This window comes from Schistocerca gregaria, chromosome 7 (assembly GCF_023897955.1).
Source record: "Schistocerca gregaria isolate iqSchGreg1 chromosome 7, iqSchGreg1.2, whole genome shotgun sequence".
Classification (NCBI taxonomy): Eukaryota; Metazoa; Arthropoda; class Insecta; order Orthoptera; family Acrididae; genus Schistocerca; species Schistocerca gregaria.
This window is the reverse complement of record NC_064926.1, coordinates 533,916,881-533,944,545: the sequence shown is the minus strand read 5'-3', so window position 1 is coordinate 533,944,545 and position 27,665 is coordinate 533,916,881. Positions and strand designations below refer to the sequence as shown.

General features: G+C 40.9%; 2 protein-coding genes across 4 annotated transcripts in view; one reads left to right on the top strand and one right to left on the bottom strand.

Annotated features, from left to right (window-relative positions):
* LOC126282025 (protein lethal(2)k10201) overlaps nucleotides 1-27,665 on the top strand; it is a 224,791-nt gene that overhangs the window by 194,585 nt on the left and 2,541 nt on the right. Inside the window, exon 5 of one of the 3 annotated variants that reach the window (XM_049981421.1) lies at nucleotides 7,494-7,677. The exons of 1 other annotated variant lie outside the window; for it this stretch is intronic. In XM_049981421.1, coding sequence (XP_049837378.1) covers nucleotides 7,494-7,677 — 184 coding nt within the window. Of the gene's footprint in view, nucleotides 1-7,493; nucleotides 7,696-27,665 lie in introns of all 3 variants that reach the window. One more of the 3 variants, XM_049981422.1, reaches the window with a different exon arrangement.
* The window catches only part of LOC126282024 (DNA repair and recombination protein RAD54-like), a 46,213-nt gene continuing 27,476 nt past the window's right edge, over nucleotides 8,929-27,665 (bottom strand). Inside the window, exon 4 of the mRNA XM_049981420.1 lies at nucleotides 8,929-9,796. Coding sequence (XP_049837377.1) covers nucleotides 9,424-9,796 — 373 coding nt within the window. The 3' untranslated portion in view covers nucleotides 8,929-9,423. The remainder of the gene's footprint in view (nucleotides 9,797-27,665) is intronic.

Below are 27,665 nucleotides of genomic sequence, written 5' to 3'. Positions count from 1 at the left end.
CTTGTCTTCATTAAGTGATTTAGGTTGCTTTGCTGCACCGAAGGTATTAACTTCTAAGTTACTCATGTTGGCAGCTTTTTTGATTTGAATTCTGGAATATTTAATGCCTCTTATTTGGGGAATGAATTTGAGAAAACCATATTTAGTAGCTCAGCTTTAGTGGCATTGTCATTGGTAACATTTTCATCGCTATTACACAGTGAAGCTATTGATTGCTACTTGTGTGCTTCACATCCAACCAGAATCTCTTTTGATTTTCTGCGAAGTTTCAAGAGATGGTATCATCTTGGGAACTATTAAAAGCATCTCACATTGAAGTCTGTGCTAAATTTTGAGCTTCTGTAAAATGTCACCAATCTTGGAGACTTTGCATTTTTTTAAATCTGGCATGGTTTGTTGTTGCTTTTGCAACAGTGTTCTGAATTGTTTTGTGCACCATTGGGAATCTGTTCAATCTCTTAATAATTTACTTGATATAAATCTTTCAGTTGTTCTCTATACTATTTCTTTGAATTAAAACACATGTGGCAAACACTCACATAATTAATTTGGAAGAAATGGAGACACTCTCTTAGGAATTCTTTGGGTGAATTTTTATCTGCTTTTTTAAAAATAAATATATTTTGCATTTCTTTTAGGTTAATTTGTCTGTCAAGGTATTCAGTGTCAGTACTACCACATTGCGGTCACTAATCCCTCTAACCATCATGATGCTCCCTATTTGCTCAGGACTGTGTTGCCAAGGGGTCTAGTAGGTTACTGCAAGCATTTATGCTTTGTGTGGCCTCCTGAACTAATTGCTCAAAATAATTTTTCGAGAATATGTTTATACAATTTCAGATGATGTTTTATGCCTACAAATGACTAAACATTTATTTTTGACCAACAAATAAAGGGTAGATTGAGGTCATCTCCAACTAAAATTTTGTTAGTTGGGTACCTGTTTAAAGAGTGTCTAAAATGTTCCTTAAAATGTCCTGCAACTGTAATATCCGAGTCTTGAGATTGGTAAAAGGAAACAGTTATTAATTTATTTTGGTTGTCAACTGTAACCTCTGCCCATACTGACTCAGAAATTATCTACTTCAGTTTTACTACAAGATAAGCTACTTTTAACAGCAACAAGCATGCCACCACAACCAACTGAATTTAATCTATCTATCTATCTTACTACACTCCTGGAAATGGAAAAAAGAACACATTGACACCGGTGTGTCAGACCCACCATACTTGCTCCGGACACTGCGAGAGGGCTGTACAAGCAATGATCACACGCACGGCACAGCGGACACACCAGGAACTGCGGTGTTGGCCGTCGAATGGCGCTAGCTGCGCAGCATTTGTGCACCACCGCCGTCAGTGTCAGCCAGTTTGCCGTGGCATACGGAGCTCCATCGCAGTCTTTAATACTGGTAGTATGCGGCGACAGCGTGGACGTGAACCGTATGTGCAGTAGACGGACTTTGAGCGATGGCGTATAGTGGGAATGCGGGAGGCCGGGTGGACGTACCGCCGAATTGCTCAACACATGGGGCGTGAGGTTTCCACAGTACATCGATGTTGTCACCAGTGGTCGGCGGAAGGTGCACGTGCCCGTCGATCTGGGACCGGACCGCAGCGACGGATGCACGCCAAGACCGTAGGATCCTACGCAGTGCCGTAGGGGACCGCACCGCCACTTCCCAGCAAATTAGGGACACTGTTGCTCCTGGGGTATCGGCGAGGACCATTCGCAACCGTCTCCATGAAGCTGGGCTACGGTCCCACACACCGTTAGGCCGTCTTCCGCTCACGCCCCAACATCGTGCAGCCCGCCTCCAGTGGTGTCGCGACAGGCGTGAATGGAGGGACGAATGGAGACGTGTCGTCTTCAGCGATGAGAGTCGCTTCTGCCTTGGTGCCAATGATGGTCGTATGCGTGTTTGGCGCCGTGCAGGTGAGCGCCACAATCAGGACTGCATACGACCGAGGCACACAGGGCCAACACCCGGCATCATGGTGTGGGGAGCGATCTCCTACACTGGCCGTACACCTCTGGTGATCATCGAGGGGACACTGAATAGTGTACGGTACATCCAAACCGTCATCGAACCCATCGTTCTACCATTCCTAGACCGGCAAGGGAACTTGCAGTTCCAACAGGACAATGCACGTCCGCATGTATCCCGTGCCACCCAACGTGCTCTAGAAGGTGTAAGTCAACTACCCTGGCCAGCAAGATTTCCGGATCTGTCCCCCATTGAGCATGTTTGGGACTGGATGAAGCGTCGTCTCACGCGGTCTGCACGTCCAGCACGAACGCTGGTCCAACTGAGGTGCCAGGTGGAAATGGCATGGCAAGCCGTTCCACAGGACTACATCCAACTGAGGCGCCAGGTGGAAATGGCATGGCAAGCCGTTCCACAGGACTATATCCAGCATCTCTACGATCGTCTCCATGTGAGAATAGCAGCCTGCATTGCTGCGAAAGGTGGATATACACTGTACTAGTGCCGATATTGTGCATGCTCTGTTGCCTGTGTCTATGTGCCTGTGCTTCTGTCAGTGTGATCATGTGATGTATCTGACCCCAGGAATGTGTCAATAAAGTTTCCCCTTCCTGGGACAATGAATTCACGGTGTTCTTATTTCAATTTCCAGGAGTGTAGGTTCAGTTTTGGGTGCAGCAGGTGGTAGGATTTGGTTTGTTGGTAGAATACAGGGGAAGTTGTGACGTTCGCCTGCTTTATTTCTTTGTTGATAGTCCTCGGTGTCGACGTACTGCATTGTTATACTGGCTGAAATATGGGGGGTGGAGTGGAAATTCAACACTGAATACTGTAAATGAGTTGGCCGACAGTTGCACAATTGCATTTCACAGTTCTTTACTTTCACTGTTCCCAACCTCCCAATACTACACAATTATATGACCTGTTCACTATTGCTAAATATTGATAAGCCTCATTAATAGGTTGCAGGCATACTGCTATAATAGTTTGCTGTTGAGCATCTATGAGCAGTAAAAACCTAACCACATAATACACAGTTCTTGCAGAATAATACGGTACATGTGACACCATTTTTTAAATAATTTGAACAGACATTGTCATTACTTGATCTAACACATGGCCTATTTGTGTTACACTTATTGCACTGTTAAGTTGATGCATTGTTGTTACTTGGAATAGTACATAATTCTCCTCTGAAAATCGGCCGTGTGTTGACTGCCTCGGTACCAAAAATCCGTTCTTTACATGTCCTCCCAATAATAGGCACTGAAACTATACATTGTTCAATGTTTAAGTTACACAAATTACAATTAAAACATAACTCATTCAATTAACTGAATACATTAAAAAATTCTTTCCTTTTAACAGTTCCTTCTACCACAAAGATTAGGCCAAATTATTTGTTTAAGTAATGAAATTAACAGATATAGTTATCCAAACAATACTTTTGACAAACCTGGTAATTATTTTGGAATTAATTACGGGCTGGCTTTGCTAATATGTTTTTGAATACAGCCAAATAAATACTTTAAGAATCCTAAAAGTTCTTCTTTCAGTGTTTATAATAACTACAAAATTTATATTTGTTTGCAAGTCACAAAACAATTACTGATTTCAACCCCAGAACAAAAGATATTAACTAGGAATAGTCAAAATAAATTAAGAAATTAATTACATACACAAAACTAAGCACAAAATTAGACCTGGTGCTATATTCCTTATGACTGAGGGCCAACCTTTCTCTTTTATGGAAATGCAGATTATACTCACACATGTTAATGGTAATTAGGCAAAAGTGAAAATAAAATGTATTTAAGGAGCCAGATGGCAAAACAAGAGATTAAGTAAAGAGCACCCATCTTACTTCGCCACAAGCTCCATAATGTGCTTTTTTCCAAATTTAAATCCTCATCAATATTGACACCTAAGATTTTTTTTTAGTTTCCACCCTATTTATTATTTCCTTGCCATGTGTTACACTTATTATCGGTATAGTACTCCTAGATGTCCATAACTGAATATATCCCATCTCTTTAAAACCGAGGACAAGACTACTCACAGAAAATTAGTCATTGATACTTTATTTACCATTTCTTCTGTTTTTGTGTGTGTGCTTGGATTGATTACAGTACTGGAGTCATCTCTAAAGAGAACTAATTCTGCTTGTTGTATTTTGGACAGAACATTGTTTACATGTATGAAGAACATAAGTGGACCTAAGACTGAGGCTTATGGAACTCCATACATGATTTCTCCACAGTCAGAATTGTGTCCCCAGACTGTATTGCCTACTAAGTACAACTTTATGCAGTATTTTGGTTAAATTTGGCATTATCCATTGGTTGCTTTTGCCATCAGTCTCACAAAACTTTAATTTATCAAGGGGCATACTGTGATTCACACAGGCAAATGCCTTAGATAGATAATAGAAAATATCAACTGGAGCTATTTTATTATTTAATGCTTGTAAAATCTGATGAGTGAACATGTAAATGGCATTCTGAGTGAGCAACCCTTCTGAAACCCAAACTGTGTTTTGCTGATGCTATTATTGTTGCTAAGGTGAGACACTATTCTAGAATACATCACCTGTGAATACCTGTGCATGGCTTCTTGATTCTGATAGTTCATTCCAGCTGCATTGTCTTCTCCTCCTTTAATAATCTTTTAAATCTGTCAGTCATCATACGCATTATTACTTGAGCAATGGAAAGAAGGATTGAACTCTTCAGACTGCTGAGGATAGGTGTAAACATCTCTGAGAAAGTCTGCTAAGAAAGTTTCAAGAACCGGCTTTTAATGATGATTCTACGAATATATTAAACCTCCTAAGTATCGCTTGCTTAGGGATCATGAGGGCAAGATCAGTGTAATTACAGCACACAGATGAATTCTTCCTGTGCTCCATATGGGAATGGAACAGGAAGAAACCCTAATAACTGATACAATGGAACGTACCCTCTGCCACGCACTTCATGGTGCTTTGCAGAGTATGGATGTAGATGTACTTCCTTTCTGAACACTGTTAGGTCCTTGGTGTAAACTTTAACTGAACTTATCTCCAGCTTTACCCAGTTTTCAGTGTCTCTAATGATATCTGCTTCAGTGCTTTCTGAGAGAGCTTGGAGTTCTGGTTCTTTCCCAACACAGCTATGACAATTTACAACTATAATATGAATGTTTGCTAGTTCTATCCAGGTCCCATGTTTGACCTGCGTTTTTGCACTTCCCCGACCACCTAACAAAAAAAAAATCACCCAGTCCACTTGACACAGCACCCGCTATCCATGTAGCTATCTCCTATGTGTAAAGGACACCTGGGGACCATATTGATTAGAGATTAGATTAGACTAGATTAGTACTTGTTCCATACATAATGAATACGACACTTCGTAATGACGTGGAACGTGTCAGATTAATAAAAGGTGTCTATACAAGATATTACATTAGACAAAATATTACATGACACTCAATAACTTATTAATTAATTTTTTTGTGGAGTAGAAGGAGTTGCCACTAAGAAATTCTTTTAATTTCCTTTTAAATACTATATGGCTATCTGTCAGACTTTGATGCTATTAGGTAAGTGACCAAAGACTTTTGTGGCAGCATAATTTACCCCCTTCTGAGCCAAAGTTAGATTTGACCTTGAGTAATGAAGATCAGCCTTTCTCCTAGTGTTGTAGCCATGTACACTGCTATTACTTTTAAATTCGTTCGTATTGTTAATAACAAATGTCATAAGTGAATATATATATTGTGAGGCTACAGTGAAGATTTCTAGCTCTTTAAATAAGTGTCTGCAGGATGATCTTGGATGAGCTCCAGCAATTATTCTGATTACACGCTTTTGTGCAATGAACACTCTTTTACTCAATGATGAGTTACCCCAGAATATGATACCATACGAAAGCAGAGAATGAAAATAGGCGTGGTAAGGTAATTTACTCAGATGTATATTGCCAAAATTTGCAATAGCCCAAATAGCATAAGTAGCTCAACTCAAAACGTTTCAGCAGATCCTCACTGTGTTTTTTCCAGTTCAACCCCTCATCAATGCATACACCTAGAAATTTTGAATATTCTTCCTTAGCAACCGATTTCTGATCGAAGTCTATATTTTTTAATGGGGTCATTCCATTTACTGTGTGGAACTGTATATACTGTGTTTTGTGAAAGTTTAATGAGAGCCAATTTGCAGAGAACCACTTAATGATTTTCTGAAAGACATCGTTTACAATTTCACCAGTTAATTCTTGTCTGTCGGGTGTGATAGCTATACTTGTATCATCGGCAAAAAGTACCAGCTTTGCATCTTTGTGATTATAGAATGGCAAGTCATTGATATATATTAAGAACAGCAGAGGACCCAAGACTGAACCTTGTGGCACTACATTCTTGATTGTTCCCCAGTTTGAGAAATCATCTGTTTTTTTGCACATCATGTGAACTGTTTATTTCAAATTTCTGCACTCTTCCAGTTAGGTATGATTTAAACCATTTGAATACTGTCCCATTCATACCACAGTACTAGAGCTTATCTAGAAGTATTCCATGATTTACAAAATCAAAAGCCTTTGATAGATCACAAAAAATCCCAACAGGTGACTTCTGGTTACTCAGAGCATTTAATATTTCATTAGTGAAAGTATATATAGCATTGTTCATTGAAAAACCCTTCTGGAAACCAAACTGATATTTTGTTAAAACTTTATTTTTATAAAGGTGTGAAGTTACTCTACAGTACATTACTTTTTCAAGAATTTTGGATAAGGCAGTCAGAAGAGAGATTGAGCGGTAATTGTTGACATCAGACGTATCCCCTTTTTTATGCATTGGTATACCAATGGCATACTTTAGTCTATCTGGGAAAATACCCTGCTTCAGAGAACGTGTGGAGATGGTTACATACTGTTCTGAAGCAATATTGCCCTCCCAATTGTGTACAAAAGGAAGCATGCTTTTTCTTGCAATTCCTCCAAGTCATGCATGTGTAGGTAGTAGGTCTCCACTACAAAACGGATTTTCAATGTTTTGTGTTTCGTGCTGGTCAACGAAAGTTTGAATGTGGTCACGGAGTAAATCACAAACAAAGCCAGTCAAGAAGTGGATGCTTTGGTGCATATCACTTTCATTGTTATGAAACTAGATTATTAATGATCATTCTAAGTGGGCCAATCAATAAGAACAGAAACTACTGCAAATATTAATTTCTAACAAAAGTTGTACGAAAGCAGGAAGTTTAGTGTAGTCATACAATGAGCTTTACTGTGATGGGTTGTGAATGATATTTTAAGTACACTGAATTAAAAACCTGCAGTGAAGCACCATATGTATTGTACATGGTTTCTAGTTTATCATCTGAAGTGTATGGTCTGGTATATTTTTCATGACAAAATGCATTATCTGGTGACGAAACTTAAGCCTGCTGTACAAACAAGAAGTAAGTTGAAGCTAATTTGCGGTAGTCAAAGATAAGTGTTATCTGTGTTTTTGTTTTGTTAGTGTTTCAGAATCCTGAATTGGAGTCCCTGGATTTGGCACAAAGTCTGAGCTGTAGCTACAATGTAATGTGCTTTGTAGCACAATTCATAATTCTATCCAAGTGGTGTACAGAAAGCCATTACCTTCTTTACACCTGCTTGATCTCCATGTATCAGAAATTCACAACTGCCTTTTCAATGCTCAGGTAAAGAGAAAACCAATGGTGAGTTCCCATAACAAAACTAATGTGCAAAATCATTTTAACTGATTAGACTACGCTCTTGGCAAAACAAGACCATTTTTTATTGTTGCAGTTTCAGAGTTGCTCTTCATAATTTCTGCTTTATTATGAAACAATTAAGCTATAGCCTCCAGAAATATGAGGAATATTGTGTTGTCAGCAGAAATGCGTGGAAACAACAGAACTGGCCAGTCAGGACAGCCCAGTGACTTTGAACGTGAACATGTCACTGGTGTCGCACGAGTAACATTTCCATCTGGGATATTTCAACCCTTTCAAAGCTGCCCCGTTGACTTTTCGTGGTGTGATTGTGAAGTGGAAATGTGAAGGAACAACCACACCTAAACCAAGACTACAGTTACAAACTGTTAGTTCAATCATATTCCCATCACTAAGCATGTACTTCCTTTGGAACTGGAGTTATAAGAGGTAGTCAAATGAAAATGGCACAAGAGGAAAAAAAGTAAGTAAACTGTTAATTATTTCAAAAGTTATCACCATAATTATTAATACATATATCCTATTGTGAGACAAGACAGACAATGCCTGTGAAACCATGGTTTTAACCAGGTGAAAACACATCTTTGTACAAAGCAAATCAAAAGCCATGAATGTCTTTCTTCAGGGTTCCAAAAATATGGGAAGAGATCAAGACTGTATGGAGGATGCGTAATGGCTTCTCAGTGAAACTTCTGCAATGTATTTGAAACAATGTTGGCAACATGTGGTCATGTATTATCATGCAACAGAATGATGCAGACTGTCAACATTCCTGAGTGTTTGAACTTGATGGTGCACTTCAGTTTTTGCAAAGTGGACACATACTGCTTCGTGTAAATTGTGGCACTGTGTCCGGGAAAGTTAATGGGCGCGAGCACCCACAGTCAAAGAAAAAGGTCGTGACTTTCCTGAAGCTGGCGTGCTATTGTTTCAATTATGCTGCAAAGGTTTTGCTGGCAAGCCCTTACACACCCCTCCATATACTCTGAATCTCTTTCCATGTGATTTACATATTTCTAAGCCCTGAAGAACAACATTTGAGGCCATCAATTTGCTTCAGAGGAAGAGGTCCACATCTGGGTACAATCATGGTTCTGTGACAGACAAAAACATTTTTCCATGAAGGCAGTGACTGTTTTGTTTGACAGTGGGATTGATGTATTAACAGTTACAGCAGTTACTTTTGGAATAATAAACAGTTTACTTATTTTTTCTATCTGTCTTCCTTTCATTTGACTGCCCTTTATATTATATTCTTGAAGTCTGGGGGTTTTTCCACTGCCCCAAACATCTTGCATACCAGATGGAATAGTTTTGTCGTGACGGCCCACTCTTACAAGGGCCATGTTTCAGCTTACTTCTTGCAATATCACATCTCCCATCCCATGTTCATCTATGTCCTCTTCCCTTTGTGTAATACTGCCGAGAGAGAGTTTAATGAGTTTTACGCACTAATGAACCAATGGGTACAATAGTTTTTGTCAAAATACATAATCATATTTATTTCTTTATATAGAAATCATACATTCTGTAGAGGGGTGTGCTACTTCTCATGCACCAGCACTCTCAACATAAAGACGTAATAAATATATTTGCACAGAACATTTTAAACTAGTTGGGATGAAAAACAAATAAAGACATTAAACATACAATGCAGACTTTACATGGTTTCTGTAACGTGTTCTGTAGAGATTAAAAGAATACTGAAAATCAAGGAACAGCTTTTTGCTCATGTGAGCGATGATGAAAAACAAATGACACACCAGCATCCCAACATTGTCTGAGGACAGTGTCAACAAGAGTGCGCTTGTCAGCACAGTGATTCCATTGTGAAAGATCTGATGTGCAGTCTGTGCCCTCTGCTGGAGGCCGCACTTGAATTCGATTGACACAGCGTGTGCACTTAAATTTATCATGGGTGTCACTGAGTGTTCCATTTTCAAGTCGGAAAAGATCACGCAAGTCCGAAAGACTGAAGTGCCTGGCCACGTCCTCTTCATTGTCCACAACACAGGAGCTCAGAGCTTTCTTATGAGCTTGGCGCTGAAATATTTTCTCCTCTATAGTACCTGTGCACAAGAGCCTGAAATACAATAATTCAGCAGGTTTTAGAGACAGTGCTTTATTTTCATGATCTAGATTATGGTTAACAGGAAGATGATTAGAGATTTTTAAAAAAGAACATGATAAGAATGTAGGTGGCCACAATTTACAATGGATTTAATAAAGAAAGAGTGCACAAAAATCTAAATTTCAAATCTATTGACCTACCTGGGTGTTGGCAACATTGACTCTGGGAAAATCCTTCAGATTTTAAGGCACTATTAAATTATCTGATTGATGATTAAAAAGCTGCACTGGAAGAGTATTTATGTTAATGAATTGCCAAATAGTGGTGATATACAGCACTCCAAGGACAACAAACCAAAGTAGTCGAGTAGTGTAGTTCCAATTGCCAATATTTTCAAAAGCACTCTTTATAAAGAGCAGTTACAATCTGTTCATAAACAAAAGTTAAAAGTAATGAACTACATAACTCTATTTTCCTAAAACGTTTGTTCAAATTATATCTGTATAGCAAATACATCTTAACCTAATCCTGGTGTCCGTTATGGTGGCAGTCAAGTCACATACAGGAAACATCTCTCGTTGAAACAGTTAGCCAATTCAGGAACATTTCAAAGTTTACTGACAGGAATGGAAAGTGTGAACACCTAGACCGAACACTACCATACTGAAACTACAATATTTACATCTTGATTTAAATTTTTTGCATAAACGAACATTTTTCAATTCATGTCACATATCTCTCCCTCTCTCTACAATTTACTATATGCTATATCTCTCACAGGGAGACTCTTGATAAGCAATAGTACGGCACAGGTAAACAAAAACAAGGGCTTATTAAAGCCACAGTAGAGAGGTTTAATAACAAAGGGAAACTGTTCTCAATAAAAAAAAAGGCATAGGCCTGTAACACATAGTGAATAAAGTAGTGGAACATGAAGACTATGCCACTGATAATCCCTAAAAGCGGAGGTTAAGCATTTGGCGTAGTTGGCCGATAGGTATGTCTCGGAATATTGCTGGAAAGTCTTAGCTCTCACTGCAGTGGCTTCTGACCAGGCCCCGGATGATGGGCTCCGGTGGAGTGAACTGCCGATGTGTTGGCTTGCGCTGCCCAATATAGCCGGGGTGCATAGTAATTCATGGCGATCCAGTTCCTCATACAACATGACAGGAGAAATAAGCCCCTGGCATGGAACAGGAGAAATAAGCCCCTGGCATGGAGGACCTCTGGTAGTGCTTGTCCTGCCATCTGTCTTCCTTGTTGTGGTCAGTGCAGTCCAGGGAGGCAACGCCTTGTACAGATGGGAAACTGTGATGCTTCAGTGTCTGACGGTTGCCGGTCCCTTTAGGCAAACGGCGGGTATGTGGCACTATTTTTTGTATGTTCATTACTTTTTTGAGTTTTAGAGTCATTTCTACTTATTCTTTCATTGTCCTGAGAGAGCAAAAAACGTTGACATATTACTTTCTGACTGACCTTAAGTCACAGGTCATCACTGACTAATACTCATATCATTGTTTCCATTTATCACCTGTATTTTCTTTATTGCATCACAGTTCAGGTGTGAAGGTGTCTTTGATGATTTAGCAGACCAATTCTAGCATGAAACATGTGGCCACACAGATTACACATAATAGAGAATGGAGGGCGTGGCTGGAATTGGCAAAGTTTGCATCTCTGACTTATCTCAGTTCAAGTCTTTAATGTTCCACTAAAAATGTAAAACAGCAGGTGAAGTAGTTGTGGACCAGTGAGCAAAATCTGCTGTGGTGCACCAGTTACTTGGGTAAATGTTTAGATGCTTTAGGTTGTTCGTGAATTGACCCTTAAAGTGTTTTATAGGAGCATCACAATACCTTCTACCTGTTCTCACTTCACTATACAGAAGTTGTCTAGAAAGTTGGTCGGATGGGGGTTAAAGGACTAAACAGCAAGGTCATCAGTCCCTCAGCCCATGGGTAGTTATCTGGAGACATTGACGTCTATCAGGGACATGTTCTGGTGATGAAAGTACGTAAGAGCAATAAAATTCAGGCCCTGAAGACAATAATGATGCCAAAGCTGAGAAATGATTTACAGAGATGCATACGGATTGGACCAGTTTGTAGGTGAGAGCAAGTGAGAGATCCAAAGGCGAAGACAGTTACAGAGTAAAGTATGCTTCCTAGCTGGGAGATTCGGAACAGTAAAAGTGAGAAGGCTGAGAGTGTAACAGACCATCAATTAAAGAATAATATGAGAGAAGTACATATGTAAGCAAGTCGGTGTCCCCAGGGCTCTGCATATGATGGGGGCTGACCCATTCCCAGCCATCCTACCTCTGATCCATAAATCTATAAATATAGTACATGCATTTTGTGCCATTTAAGGGAAGGGGAAAATAATAGAAATATTAATCTTTAGCGCTCTCTCTCTCTCTCTCTCTCTCTCTCTCTCTCTCTCTCTCTCTCTCTCTACACACATATCCATCCGTACATATACAGACATACGTAAAGGCAAAGAGTTTGGGCAGAGATGTCAGTCGAGGCGGAAGTACAGAGGCAAAGATGTTACTGAATGACAGGTGAGATATGAGCGGCGCAATTTGAAATTAGTGGAGGTTGAGGCCTGGTGGGTAACGGGAAGAGAGGATATATATTAAGGGAAAGTTCCCATCTCCGGAGTTCCGATAGGTTGGTGTCAGTGGGAAGTATCCAGATAACCCAAACGGTGTAACACTGTGCCAAGATGTGCTGGCCGTGCACGAAGGCATGTTTAGCCACAGGGTGATCCTCATTACCAACAACCACTGTCTTCCTGTGTCCGTTCATGTGAATGGACAGTTTGTTGCTGGTCATTCCCACATAGAAAGCTTCACAGTGTAGGCAGGTCAGTTGGTAAATCACGTGGGTGCTTTCACACATGGCTCCGCCTTGGATCTTTTACACCTTCCGGGTTACATGACTGGAGTAGGTGGTGATGGGAGGGTGCATGGGACAGGTTTTACACCGGGTGCGGTTACAAGGGTAGGAGCCAGAGGATAGGGAAGGTGGTTTGGTGATTTCATAGGTACGAACCAGGAGGTTACGAAGGTTAGGTGGACAGCGGAAAGACACTCTTGGTGGAGTGGGGAGGATTTCATGAAAGATGGATCTCATTTCAGGGCAGGATTTGAGGAAGTTGTATCCCTGCTGGAGAGCCACATTCAGAGTCTGATCCAGTCCCGGAAAGTATCCTGTCACAAGTGGGCCACTTTTGGGGTTCTTCTGTGGGAGGGTCTGGGTTTGGGGGGATGAGAAAGTAGCTCAGGTTATTTGGTTCTGTACCAGGTCGGGATGGTAGTTGCGGGATGCGAAAGCTGTTTTCAGGTTGTTGGTGTAATGGTTCAAGGATTCAGGACTGGAGCAGATTCGTTTGCCGCAAAGACCTAGGCTGTAGGGAAGGGACCGTTTGATATGGAATGGGTGGCAGTTGGGCAGCTGTCATAAGGGAGGTACTGTTGCTCGTTGGTGGGTTTGATGTGGACGGATGTGTGAAGCTGGCCATTGGACAGATGGAGGTCAACGTCGAGGAAAGTGGCATGGGATTTGGAGTAGGACCAGGTGAATCTGATGGAACCAAAGGAGTTGAAGTTCGAGAGGAAATTCTGGAGTTCTTCTTCACTATGAGTCCAGATCATGAAGATGTCATCAATAAATCTGTACCACACTTTGGGTTGGCAGGCCTGGGTGACCCATAAATAGGTTAGCATACGACGGGTCCATCCTGGTACACATGGCTGTTCCCTTTAATTGTTGGTATGTCTGGCTTTCGAAAGTGAAGTTGTGAGTTAGGATGAAGCTGGCTAAGGTAATAAGGAAAGAGGTTTTAGGTAGGGTGGCAGGTGATCAGCTTGAAAGGAAGTGCTCCATCGCAGCGAGGCCCTGGACGTGGATATTTGTGTATAAGGAAGTGAAGCGTAATCTGACTAATTTTTTTCAAAACAGACTCTTCCATCGCCTAGCTTTTTCTTTTGAACTGTTCTCACCAATTGTTTTTCCTACACTTAAATGGTTGTTAAATACATTAGCTTCTTGTATACTGTTGGTTAGGATGGTCTCGGTCTCCTTAATAGTAATATTACCTACCCCAGTGGTTACTTTTACTGTCTCCATTCTAACAACATTCCATATTGATTTGATGTTATCGCCGGAGTTGTAAATTTCTTCTTCAACATACATATTTCTTTATTTCCTCACAACTTTTCTCAGTATGTTACAATAATTTTTATAGTGTGAAACTACTTCTGGATCTTTACTAGTTCTTGCTGTCTCATAAATTTTTCTTTATCTTTCTGAAGACACTTTAATAACTGTAGTAATCCAAGGCTTCTTTGAAAAGTTTGTGGTGTTAAATTTAGTAATACAGGGGGGGGAGGGGGAGGCGGGCAGTCACCCTCAAGAGCGTCCCGACCACAGGTTACACATTTGGCTGGGTGTTGGCAGGACATTCGAGTATGGTTGTAATGATGACACTGGCAGCAGTGCATCGGATTCGGAATGTCTGGTCAGACTGTGATAACTTCACAACCTGGTTTAATCTTCAATGGAAGCACAACTCTATCAAAAGTGAGGAAAAAAGAGTGTGTGTGGTCACTAAGGATGTGTCAACATTTTTTATCACGCAATGGACTGCAATGACACTGATCAGAGCAGTACTAGCCTAGTGTAAATAACACCACGGGGAGAATTCAGCTTTAGATAGACCTTGACATGAACAGCATAACCGTGGAAGAGCGAAGTTGCAAGCAGCTGTTATGCTTGAGAATCAGAAGTAGTCTCCAAAACCAAAGGGCCATTGTGTAAAAGAGAACAGGATTTCACATGGCCAGCAATTGCATCAACACCTTTCTGAATAATAAACGGAATTACCGTAGCAAAGAACTGATCGCCTTCAGTACATGAAAGCATCAGCAACCATGGTGCAGCTGGGAGGGCCTCTTAAATGTTAGCCTGCACACATTTAGAAGACATTAACCGTAAAGAAGATTGGCTCACTGCGAGAAAATCCCCCACGATTGCCAGCATCTCTGATCTCATGCTCCTTCCAACTGAGAGGCCCCCTCAAAAGGAGATGCACCCGCCTTAGGTGATTGTTCATATGTCTGGTCATGACTCCCGAACATGTGTCACAGGGATCAATCGGCAATTTGGGAAGGGAGCAACTCAGATAATCGTCCCCGCACTGGGCTTGGCCTGTACCGGGGATATGTGAGAACCCTACCTGGGAATTACATGTTACCCAGTCACCCATTACGCATAAGGTGTGTGGTTTGGCCTTCAGGAGCACACGGGGAGAAAGAAGAAAAAGAGGAACCTCAAACACGCAGAGAAAGCATAGGAGAAAGGGGAAAAAAGAAAAAAAAAAAGGAATGAAAAGCACTGGAGAGATGTTCTGATATCGGTTACTGAAAATGCAGAACAGAAACATCCCAGTCGTGTTCCCTAAGGGAGGGGAAAAGGAATAGCAAGAGGACAGATAGCACAGCACAGAAGTGACAAATATGCTGCAGAGGCTGGGGCCCCCATGGTAGCCAAGCACGAACCTGCCAAATAGCAGCAAGCCTCCGGGGGTTGGCTAGTTAATTCCCTGGTGTAACCAAATGACCTGGGACCCAGAGAAAGGCAACTGACCATGCAGTACAACTAACGTTAGAGAGACGGCCGTCAATAGAAGATACTGCAAGCTGACAAGAGGAATGGTGATTACGGGGCTGGAGACTGCTAACTGAGCCACTGTAATCTAAAACATGGTTACTGGAAGCCTGTTTAATAAATATGAGGGCTCTGTTAATGCCTATCAGCTCCACCACATGAACAGTACAGGTTCCCAATAACAAATGTTGTTACTGACCAGAGGAGAAGTAAGACCTTATCTCTTTCTATCCATGGTTTTAGAACTGTCAGTGTAAATAATGGTAGCACTGATAGCCTTGGAAAACTCACTGGAAAGGATGCTGAAAAGCCATGGGGGGTGTTTGAAATTTTAGGACTGTGGAATAGACTGGCTCTAGTTCGTGGCCTTGGTACCAACCACGGAGGGATGTGTGGAAAAACACAGAGTGTATTTTCTAAGGAGGTAGGCAGAGGTCTGCAAGGCACATTCCAACTGGTAATCCAACCTGAGGTGCATGTCAGAGGGTTGATGCACCTTGTATGAAAAAAGAATGCTGATAAGGAAGATGCTGAGAAAACTGTCAGTTGGTGCCGTCGAAGCTGAAGGGGAAGATTTCCATTTCAGCAAGTGGACTATCTATGGCACTAGTCCAGAAGGCACCAGCGTCCATTTGAATGCAACAATGATGGACTGGGTCTACCAGTTTCAAAGGTGCCACTGAGCCATAAACCTGGCAACCATGGTCCAGTTGGGATAAGACCAGGGACCAGTAAATATGAAGAGTAGCATGATCCACACCCCAAGATGTGTGGGAAAGGAAGCTTCTGCATGCACCTAGTCCCTGGTTCATAAATATGGGGCAGGCAAGTAAGCGTTTATTAAAGCAGAGGTCAAAAAACTGGACAGCGCGACCATGTCCAAGTGCTGCATACCCATTTAGATTTCTGGGTCTAGATGGACGATGGTATGATAACAAAAATGCATGACACACATTTTTGCAGAAGAGAATTGGGAACCATGGGAAAGGCCTGGCTTAAGGAATGGGTTGATTATACTATCATGCCATTGTGGAAGGAAGACACTTTTGAGCCAAATATGGCTGAAGAGCCTGAGTAGATGTAGCTTCTGAGTAACAATCACATGTTGGATCTGAACTGAATCAGGGCTAGGGGACTTGTGAGATCCACCAAGAGCCAGGAGCGGCTCCTAGTGTGAAATGTTCATTATATAAATCAGCTTGGCAGGGGGTGAACATAGGAGGATGTCTTCAACTTGTTATTTCTGTGTTGAAAGGTAGCCAGGTAAGGAGAGCATGCCAGTGCTGTCACAAAGTGGGTCACAGGGTGTTCAGCACAAACCAACACATTGGTCCAAAGACTACCCTGAAGGACAAGTCACAGACCAGTGTGGCAGCCCAGAAAACTACACAGCTTTGCTCAAACCTGTGAGAAAGAGGCTTATGTTCCCAAGGATGACATGTAGTGCTCCAAGTATTCCTTCTTATTGCGCTTCATAGGATAGTGAGCCTTAGTATACAGTAAGTGAGGAGAGCAGCTTTTTGGAGGATGCCGACTGAGACGTTGCAGGGCCTTATGGTGAGCTTAAATAGCTGTTGTGACATCTTTGGTCCACCATGGGACTGGCTGGTGGTGGAGCATGCCTCTAGAAAGAGGAACAGCAGTTCCACTGACATGGGTGACTGTGTCGGCGATGTCTCGCACAACCTCATCGATGCAATGTGAAAGAGGAGTGAAGGTGACAGCATGGGTATATAGTTGGAAGTTCACTTTTTTTAGCCAGGAAAGTAATACATGTGCCGAAGGACCCTATTTAGAAATGAATCAAAATATAATAGTTAGACCACAGTCTTCAACAATGGCAGCTTATGGTCCTCATTCCCTGCCACTGTTCCTCCCACTAATGCATTACTGTGCCTCTCCAGTGAGGTGCATGATAACTACACATTGACAATATACCGTTATTTACAGATGTTTTCTGTGTATGTTGCTGCAAATTTCTAGGTTCTGCATTAAGCAGTCCTGCTGTTTCCTTTTTCTCAGAAAGTCAGTGTGATGTGGTCATGCTTCTTGGATGAACAGCATCTCATCAAGTCAGCAATAAACATTTGCCTTTTCCAACAGATTAATCTGGCTTTCATATATTTTGACATTATCTGAGAATTAAGATGTCGCATGCAACTTAATACACAACATATTACATACTACTATATACAAAAGAAATGCTGTTGGTTTTAAAATGGAGGCTGAAGAGATAGTACCTCTGAGATCACAAAAAGTAAAAAACAGCACTGCCAATACTGGATGCATACTCCTGAGATGTACCACAAAAGGTGCTTTTTGTCTTCTCTCCGATTATTTCATGCGCATAAGTATGGAATGCTTTGATCAGTTATAAGAGATTAAATAGAAGTAATGGAGGCAAGTTTTTGTTAGATCATGTCCATAAAAGAAAAATCACTTGATGGTATGTATTTACAAATAGTTTTACTAGCTTTCTGCAGCCGCAAAGCAAAAGTACCAAAGATATGAACTAGACTTTGATAGTGCCATTATGCAACTGTAGAGAAGTTTCCAAAAAATTCAGTTCTTTTCTTATTTAAAAAATATATTTAACATAAAATAATAACAATTAATAAAGTAGTCTTAGGCTGTTGTTATAATGTTGCAAGTTTTATTGGCTGTTCAATTTCGAGACACTACATCTCATCTTCAGATATACCTTAGTACATATCTAATCGACAATCACATCTCAAATTCCCATATCAGCAAGTTGTCAACTGAAATACCAGTATCTACACCCTATGTCCGCATCATGCAAGTGACATTACACCAGTGCCCACCAATACTTCAGTTGACTGCTGGTTGTGATCTGGGAATTAAAATATAACCATTGATCAGATGTGTACTAAGGTGAAATTGATTATTCAATAAAACTTTTAACACCAGAACAGCAGCCTGAGGCTATTTTATATATTGTTATTACTATATGCAGTTGCACCATCCACTACAATGAAGAATGTATATGTGTATAATATAAAACATTTCAAACAGTGGAAAATCCAGGATGGAATGTAACAATATTATGAGAAGGAAAGTTGCTATTCACTATATAGCAGAGATGTTAAGTCGCAGATAGGCACAACAAAAAGACTCTCACAATTAAAGCTTTCGGCCATTGGCTTTTGTCGTCAACAACAACAACAACAAGAACAGTCTCTCTCTCTCTCATGCAAACACAACTTGCACACTCGACTGCAGTCTCAGGCAACTGAAACATTTCAGTTTTTTTAAAAAAATATATACACCAAAGCTCTCAAAATCTTGCAAATTAATATCCGAGAGTATAGCACAATACTCAAAGAAGGGACATGGTACTAAATGCCTTTCTAAGAAACTAATCACATGCCAGATAATGAGCTGGCAGTAGCAGCCTTCTGTTCATATTCCTTTCGGAATGGGAGAAGCTATGTCATTCCTGACAGTTGTGGGAATCCATTTAAGCCTGATGTAGCTGGATCAGTTTTATCATTTGTATTTTATCATTGAGCATGGAATAATATTATATCTTCTGAAAATCGTCCAGACGGACATTAGGAACAACTTGTCGGATTCATAGTACTCTCTCTTGTCTCTTGACTTTAAGTGGGATTCTACTTCAATGCCAATTTCATTCTCAGTGTGTAGTTATTTTTTGGTTTGCGAGTACAATGACTTAAAAACTGGTATTTCTACAGTTAGTGGTTTAGTAGGACACACAATATTGGACGCAATCGTGCCACTTTCTGATGACATCTTAAGAAAGTGGAGTTGTTCGAGAAATATGAACATTTTTCTTGCAGTGGTTGCACAATTTTGTTTATTTTTTAATTTCCTTTTTCTCTCAAGTTGCAACTGCAAGTAACGGAAACACTTCTTCCTTCCAGGAATCTAGTTTTAGGGTGCAGATTTTGTGATTTTTGGCACCATTTTAAAATTGGGAGGAATGCTGTATTCACTACAATATGGCAAGTTTGTAATGCCATATTGACGGAGGTGACTCATGTATGGTTACAGGATCCTACAGATATAAAATGGAAATAACATTTAACATGTGCACACAAGTCCTGAATCTGTACAGGTGCAGTAAAGTAGAAAACAAGTATCAGCCAGCCACTTCATAGTGATTTGCGGCACTATAAATACAAAACATATTATTCAATTGCATTGCTTGCTATTTGTAACATAGATTACAAGTTAATTTTTGTTTGTGTTGAGGATCTGTCGAAAGTTCGGGTGATTCTCCAATTTTTGAACTGTATGAAGAGGGACTGAAAATGACTCTCCAGTTTCTATAACGAGAGCTACACATAGCCATATGTATTCATTGCGGCCCCAGCCTCAGCTGAGGCTTTTCCCCTTTCAGAATACCTGATGCATCCATATTCTGAAAATAATTCAAATCCTTTATATAATAAGTTCAATTTTAGCTTAAACCTTGGTCAATGATTCACCCAACTTACTTTAGGGATTTTACCTAGTAAACGATGGATTATTTATTGTTCACTAGGTGTAAAAATCAGTTTGCAATCAATATTGTAACAATCCATTGTGTTTTACATAACTTCACTTATGTAAGAGATAAGATTAGAGAAGATGACAGTGAGCATTATTTTCAACCATCACGTGAAATCCTACGAGATCACTGAGAAACGTCTTATGTCAAGCAGTTCATAGTGGTTTCTTTGCTTAGTATTACTAAGGAAGGCCAAGTTCTATGGAAAAGCAAACAAATGAAGCTAAATCAAATCTAGAAACTCATGTACAATAGACAGGCACTTCTGAAAATACACAACTAATTTCCAAGTGCTTCCTTTTCCTTGTTGTTGTTGTTGTTATTGTGGTCTTCAGTCCAGAGGCTGGTTTGATGCAGCTCTCAATGCTACTCTATCCTGTGCAAGCTTCTTCATCTCCCAATACCTACTGCAACCTAAATCCATCTGAATCTGTTTAGTGTATTCACCTCTTGGTCTCCCACTTCCATTTTTACCCTCCACACTGCCCTCCAATACTAAATTGGTGATCCCTTAATGCTTCAGAATATGCCCTACCAACCAATCCCTTCTTCTAGTCAATTTGCACCACAAATTTCTCTTCTCTCTAATTCTATTCAATATTTCTTCATTAGTTATGTGATCTACCCATCTAATCTTCAGCGTTCTTCTGTAGCACCACATTTTGAAAGCTTCTATTCTCTTCTTGTATAAACTATTTATCGTCCCCGTTTCATTTCCATACACGGCTACACTCCATACAAATACTTTCAGAAACGACTTCCTGACACTTAAATCTATACTCGATGTTAATAAATTTCTCCTCTTCAGAAACACTCTCCTTGCCCTTGCCATTGCCATTGCCAGTCTACATTTTATATCCCCTCTACTTCGACCATCATCAGTTATTTTGCTCCCCAAATAGCAAAACTCATTTACTACTTTAAGCGTCTCATTTCCTAATCTAATTCCCGCAGCATCACTCCATTCAATTTGACTACATTCCATTATCCTAATTTTGCTTTTGTTGATGTTCATTATGTCTCTCTTTCAAGACACTGTCCATTCCGTTCAGGCTCTTCCAGGTCCTTTGCTGTCTCTGACAGTATTACAATGTCATCGGCGAACTTCAAAAGTTTTTATTTCTTTTCCATGGATTTTAATTCCTACTCCTCATTTTTCTTTTGTTTCCTTAACAAATTGTAAATAGCCTTTCAGTCTTTCGCTCCCTGTATTTTACCCCTGCCACTTTCAGAATTTGAAAGAGCGTATTCCATTCAACATTGTCAAAAGCTTTCTCTAAGTCTACAAATGCTAGAAACGTAGGTTTGCCTTTCCTGAATCTTTCTTCTAAGATAAGTCGTAGGGTCAGTATTGCCTCATGTGATCCAACATTTCTATGGAATCCAAACTGATCTTCTCCGAGGTCGGCTTCTACCATTTTTTCCATTCGTCTGTAAAGAATTTGTGTTAGTATTTTGCAGCCGTGGCTTATTAATCTGATAGTTTGGTAATTTTAACATATGTCAACACATGCTTTCTTTGGGATTGGAATTATTACATTATTTTTGAAGTCTGAGGGTATTTCACCTGTCACATACATCTTGCTCACTAGATGGTAGAGTTTAATTAGGCCTGGCGCTCCCAAGGCTGTCAGTAGTTATAATGCAATGTTGTATACTCCCAGGGCCTTGTTTCTACTTAGGTCTTTCAGTGCTCTGTCAAACTCTTCATGCAGGATCATATCTCCTATTTCATCTTCATCTACATTCTCTTCCATTCCATAATATTGTCCTCAAGAACATCACCCTTGTATAGACCCACTATATACTCCTTCTACCTTTCTGCTTTCCATTAGAACTGGTTTTCCATCTGAGCTCTTGATATTCATGCGAGTGGTTCTCTTTTCTCCAAGGGTCTCTAATTTTCCTCTACATCCTTAGATTTGTCCTCTAGCCCCCCTCCCCCCTCCCCGCTTAGCCATTTTGCACTTCCTGTCGATCTCATTTTTGAGACGTTTGTATTCCTTTTTGCCTGCTTCATTTACAGCATTTTTGTATTTTCTCCTTTCATCAGTTAAATTCAATATATCTTCTGTTACCCAAGAATTTCTATTAGATCTAGTCTTTTTACCTACTTGCTCTTCTGCTGCCTGCACTATTTCATCTCTCAAAGCTACCCTTTCTTCTTCTACTGTATTTCTTTCCCCCATTCTTGTCAATCGTTCCCTAATGCTCTCCCTGAAACTCTCTACAACCTCTGGTTCTTTCAGTTTATCCAGGCCCCATCTCCTCTAATTTCCACCTTTTTGCGGTGTCTTCAGTTTTAATCTACAGTTCGTAAGCAATAGATTGTGGTCAGAGTCCACATCTGCCCCTGGAAATGTCTTACAATGTAAAACCTGGTTCCTGAATCTCTGTCTTACCATTATATTATCTATCTCTCCATGCTTCTTCCATGTATACAACCGTCTTTCATTATTCTTGAACCAAGTGTTAGCTATTATGCTCTGTGCAAAATTCTACCTGGCGGCTTCCTCTTTCATTCCTTACTCCCATTCCATATTCACCTACTACGTTTCCTTCTCTTCCTTTTCCTACTATTGAGTTCTAGTCACTCATAACTATGGCTATCTGTATCACTGAGGCAAGCACAAGCCTCCCCACCAATCCATTCTTGTATGGAGTGTGGGAAGAACGATTATTTGAATGGCTCTGTGCATGCTGTAACTTTTATAATCTTGTCCTCAGGATCCCTATGCGAGCCATCAATTAAAAATGGTTCTTTAAACTTTTTTAGTGGACTCTCTCGGGATAGTTTACATCTATTTTCAAGAGCCTGCCAGTTCAGTTTCTTCAGCATTTCTGACACTCTCCCAAGGCTAAAGAATATGTGTAACAATTCATGCTGTCCTCTGTATATGTTCAATATCCCCCCATTAGTACTATTTGGCATGAGTCCCACTCACTTCAGCAATATTCTAGAATGGGTTGCATGAGTGATTTGTAAGCAATCTCCTTTGTATACTGATTGCACTTCCCCAGTATTCTACCAATAAACCTAAGTCTATTACATTTATCCACAAGTGAGCCTATTTGATCATTGTATTTCATATCCCTACAAAATGTTACACCCAGGTATTTTTAAGAGTTAGTTGATTCCAACTGTGACTCACTGATATTGTAGTAATATGATACTACATTTCTTCATTTTGTGAAGTGCACACTTTAACATTTCTGAACATTTAAAGCAAGTTGCCAATTTTCGCACCACTTCAAAATCTTATCAAGATGTGACTGAATATTTATGCAGCTCCTTTCAGACAGTACTTCGCTACAGATAACTGCATCACTCGCAAAAAGTTTGAGGTTACTATTAATATTGTCTGCCAGGTCATTAATATACAACATGAACAGCAAGGGTCCCAACACATCTCCCTTGGGCAAACCTTAAGTCACTTCTACATCTGACCATGACTCTCTATCCAAAATAATGTGCTGCATCCTCCCTACCAGAAAGTCCTCAATCAAGTCACAAATTTCACTTGATACCCTGTATGATCGAACTTTTGACTGGCATGGAGGAGGTCATTCTGTTCAAGATACCTCATTATGTTTGAGCTCAGGGCTTGTTATAAGATTCTACAACGACTCAATGTCAATAAATATATCACACACTGTGTGTATGCCTGGGACCTCCTCTGAAGCTGCAAGATTGATTTCATCCAAAATTTGGCACACAAACACTCAACTCCATGAGTGTCAGCACTGTGGGTTTTACAACTTGCTAGCTCCAATAGGAGCACACATACAGGCACAGGTGTGTGTGTGTGTGTGTGTGTGTGTGTGTGTGTGTGTGTGTGTGTGTTTTTCTTTTTTTTCAGACCTGCTATATAGGCTGCCCTGTATGACAGGTGTGTTGTGTGGGAATAGTAATGTTGTGTGGGAATAGCATCGTTCTGCCTCACTGAACTGCTCTGCAGGGTAGCCTACATGTCAGGGGCAAGAAACTACTTTCCATGTCCACAATATGCATGGTGTACTGTGTGGCAGGCATCGTGTGTTTGAGTAGTATGTGATACTACAAACAGAATAGAGTAACAAGACAATGACCTGCTTACACTCACTGGAGAAGACTACATCATGGCTGCGGTGATCAACTGAAACTCGCTACAGTTCAGACTGTCATCTGACTTACACACACATATTAATATATATTCATTTTTCGATCTTTAGCCCGCGCAATTAATGTGTCTCAGAAGAAGAACACAAAATCAGTGTACTGGCCAGGCAGATGCCTACCTACAGTACAAAACAAATAAAAATTCTAAAGTGGAATATGGATAATTTAAGAGTAAAGCTAGCAACTCACCACATAGTTGAGGCAATGTGTCACCAATAGGCAAATAAACAAGATTCAAAGCTTTGCTAGCTTTCAGACAAATCCACCCCAGAGCTATGTAGTACACATACACTTGCACAACTACATTGTCCTAGTTGACAACATTGACCTGACACAGAAGCTCAACCGGGATAAATGGTTGTGTTATTGTAGTAAGTGAGGGTAGAAAAGAGAAGGGGAGGAGGAGGGAGGACTGGGGTAGTATGGATGATGGCTGGGAAGTAGAGGTAGCAGGCACCCGGGTTAGGAATTTAACACCAATGAGCTCACTCTGGTCACAGGCAGAGGGAGTTGTGTGTAGTGCACAATGATGTGTTACAGTGGATTGGCAGGGGTAGAGAGAACAGTGGAAAGAAACAGTGAAGAGGAAGATGTGAGTGTAGGATGAGTGAAGTTAGGTTCATGGGGCAGGATCCAGTGGAGATTGAGTAGCCACTCATTTGGGTGGATGCCTGGTTGGCAGTCATCCTCGCATAAAATGCTGTGTAAATGTTAATGCTGAGCTGTTATGTTATATGACGGCTTTCACATGTGATCCTGTCTCTAAATGAATAGGATCAAACTGTGACAGGACTGAAGTAGGATGTGCTGGTGTGGGTGTACTGGGCACATAATGCATTGCAAATCACATGTAAGTGCCTGGCAGAGCATCATCCAACCACCTTCACAATTCTCTGTTATGACCCATGTGGCAATGGGTTGGAGCAGGTGTGGCCTATGGATGGAATCTGAAGTTACATAGATATGGTGGGCAGCATAATACCACTTTGGGAGGGGTGGGAAAGATTGTGGATACAGAGTTCCTCATGTCTGAGCACAATGATAAATAGTCTAAGTCCTGGTGAAGGATATGGTTGGCTTATTCCAGTTTGGGATGACACTGGCTGATGGAAGGGGCACTCCTTCACAACTGGTTCATGGGGATTACCAGAAGATTAGATGTATGTGTGGATACAGCAATAGAAATCTGTTTGTAAACTAGGTTTGAGAGTAATGCCTGTCTGTGTAGACCTTAGTAAGACATTCAGCACACTGGGCAAGGGATTGCTGAACACTGTAGATGCTCTGGCCAGGAGTAGCCAAACTAAATGAGAGAAAATTGTTAGCTTGAAAGAGATGGCAGCTATCAAAATGCAGATACTGTGAAGTTAGCAGGCATGGCATGGATAGGTATGGATGGTGACATCATAGAGGTGGAGGTCATTACCAGGTTCGGATGGTGACATCGGAGAAGTGAAGATCATTATTCAGGAAGGTGGTATGCAGGTATGAGAAGAACCAAATGAAATGTAGGGAAGAGAAGGTGTTGAGGCAGAGAACTAATGGGGACTCATTTTTTTTTTTTAGGTCTGGGTGAAGATGAATAAAGTATCCTTAATGAACTTGTGACCTCACAGAAATAATCTCAGCACTTGTTGCCCAACACATTAAACTGACTGTCTGCAGCCTGGCTTTCAAATCAATGACACACATCACCACCTCTCAACCATCCCTGGCTCATTAAGAACCTGATCCATAAATATCAATGTAGATACCACCTTCATATCGTCAAGTTCACCCATACCCGTGACCTTGCCGCTGTCTAACACTACCTCTCTCAATGTTCTACAGACTCCAACCCACCACCTCTTTCCTTGAACACCTTACAAACTACATCCTTATGAGTAACTACTTCATCCTTGGAGTGAAGATTGAGAAATCTGCAGCACATCCACGAGAATCTGCATGGCACACTTCTATGTCAACCTATTTATGGGCCATCTAGAAGAAACCTTCCTAGTCACATAAAAATCCCAAGCTTCTTGTCTGGTTCAGGTCCACTCATGGTTTGGAACTAGAGCCAAGATGCACTACCCTCACTTCTCCAAGGCCTCAATACCTCTTCCACTCACTTCATGCAGTAATTCTAAGCTGGCGTGCCACATACCATTTACCTCCATCCCCCTGATGGCTCCATCCAAACTTTTCATATCAAGACCACTTTCAACATTACTTGCTGCCATCCCTCTCACATTAAAAAGTCTCTCCCGTATAGAAAGTCTACTTGTGAATGTGAGTCTGCAGTGATAAGCAATCTCTTGCCTAGAGCGCTGAAGATGATACTATGGCCTTCACAGACAGGCTTTACCTAAATACGACCATAATTCTATGACCACCCTAGTAGCAAACTGTGAAGCAGCATCCCCTCACCTCCGAATATCATCTCTGACAGAAACAACTTAACCATATCCTTTGCTGGGGCTTTGACTATGTGTTGTGCCAGAAAATGTGTAACATCCTACCCACAACCCTGTAAATACAGTATACTGCAACTCACCCAGGCTAAATAATATACTGTTCCACCCTTATGTTACATTTATTCCCAAACCCATACCTCTGCAGAACACCCAAGCACAAGACCTGTCCAATAAATAAATACATACATACAACTGACTCCAATCTATCCTATCACTTCAAAGGTAGGGACACATGTGACAGCAGTCATGCAATGATGGAATTTTTCTTTTTTGTGAGTGCATCACCAACCAGTTGTCTAACAGAATGAACAGCCACTGCCCAACTGAAATCAAGAACTAAGTTTATCACCTAGTGGTGAAGCACAGTGCTGAACACAACATGCTTGATTTCAAAGTCTGTTTCACAACCTGTCATCTGGACTCTTCAGACCCAAAGCAAGCTTGTCTGTGTTACATGGATTGGATTGTCTTTGCAACATTTACTTTGATATTGTAATCCTTCTGGCCTTGATCTCTGTTAGCCCCTGCCCCACACCCACCTTATGACCCTAATTTAATTCATTCTGCATTCACACTCTCACATGAATAGTGTGCATCTCCCAACGTTTTATGTCCCCTCTGCTCGCAATACACAGCGAGCTTCACAGACAACTTCCGCTCTCTAGAGGCATAAGAAGCCACATTCTTGTTTCAGGTGCCTACTGCCCCTCTTTCCCAGCCATCAGCCACACTTCTCTAGCTCTCATACCCTGCACCCACCTCCTTTCTCCCCTCATCCACTTAACCTGCACAAACCCTGCATATCCACTGAGCTGCAGTTCTGGGTCAATGTAGCCATGCAGGTGTATGTGTGTGTATTTGTATTCTGTGGCTCTGAAGGAGAAAACTAACAAGGCTCCTCATCTTGTTTATGAGCCTGACAGTGACTCAACACATCAACAATTTGTTGACTTGTTACTGTTACTCCTTAGATTATTCATATTCCACCACAGACTTTCCAATAACTTATTTGATGTGGATCATGGTACCTTCGGTGTTCTTGCAGGTGGGAAATTATTCT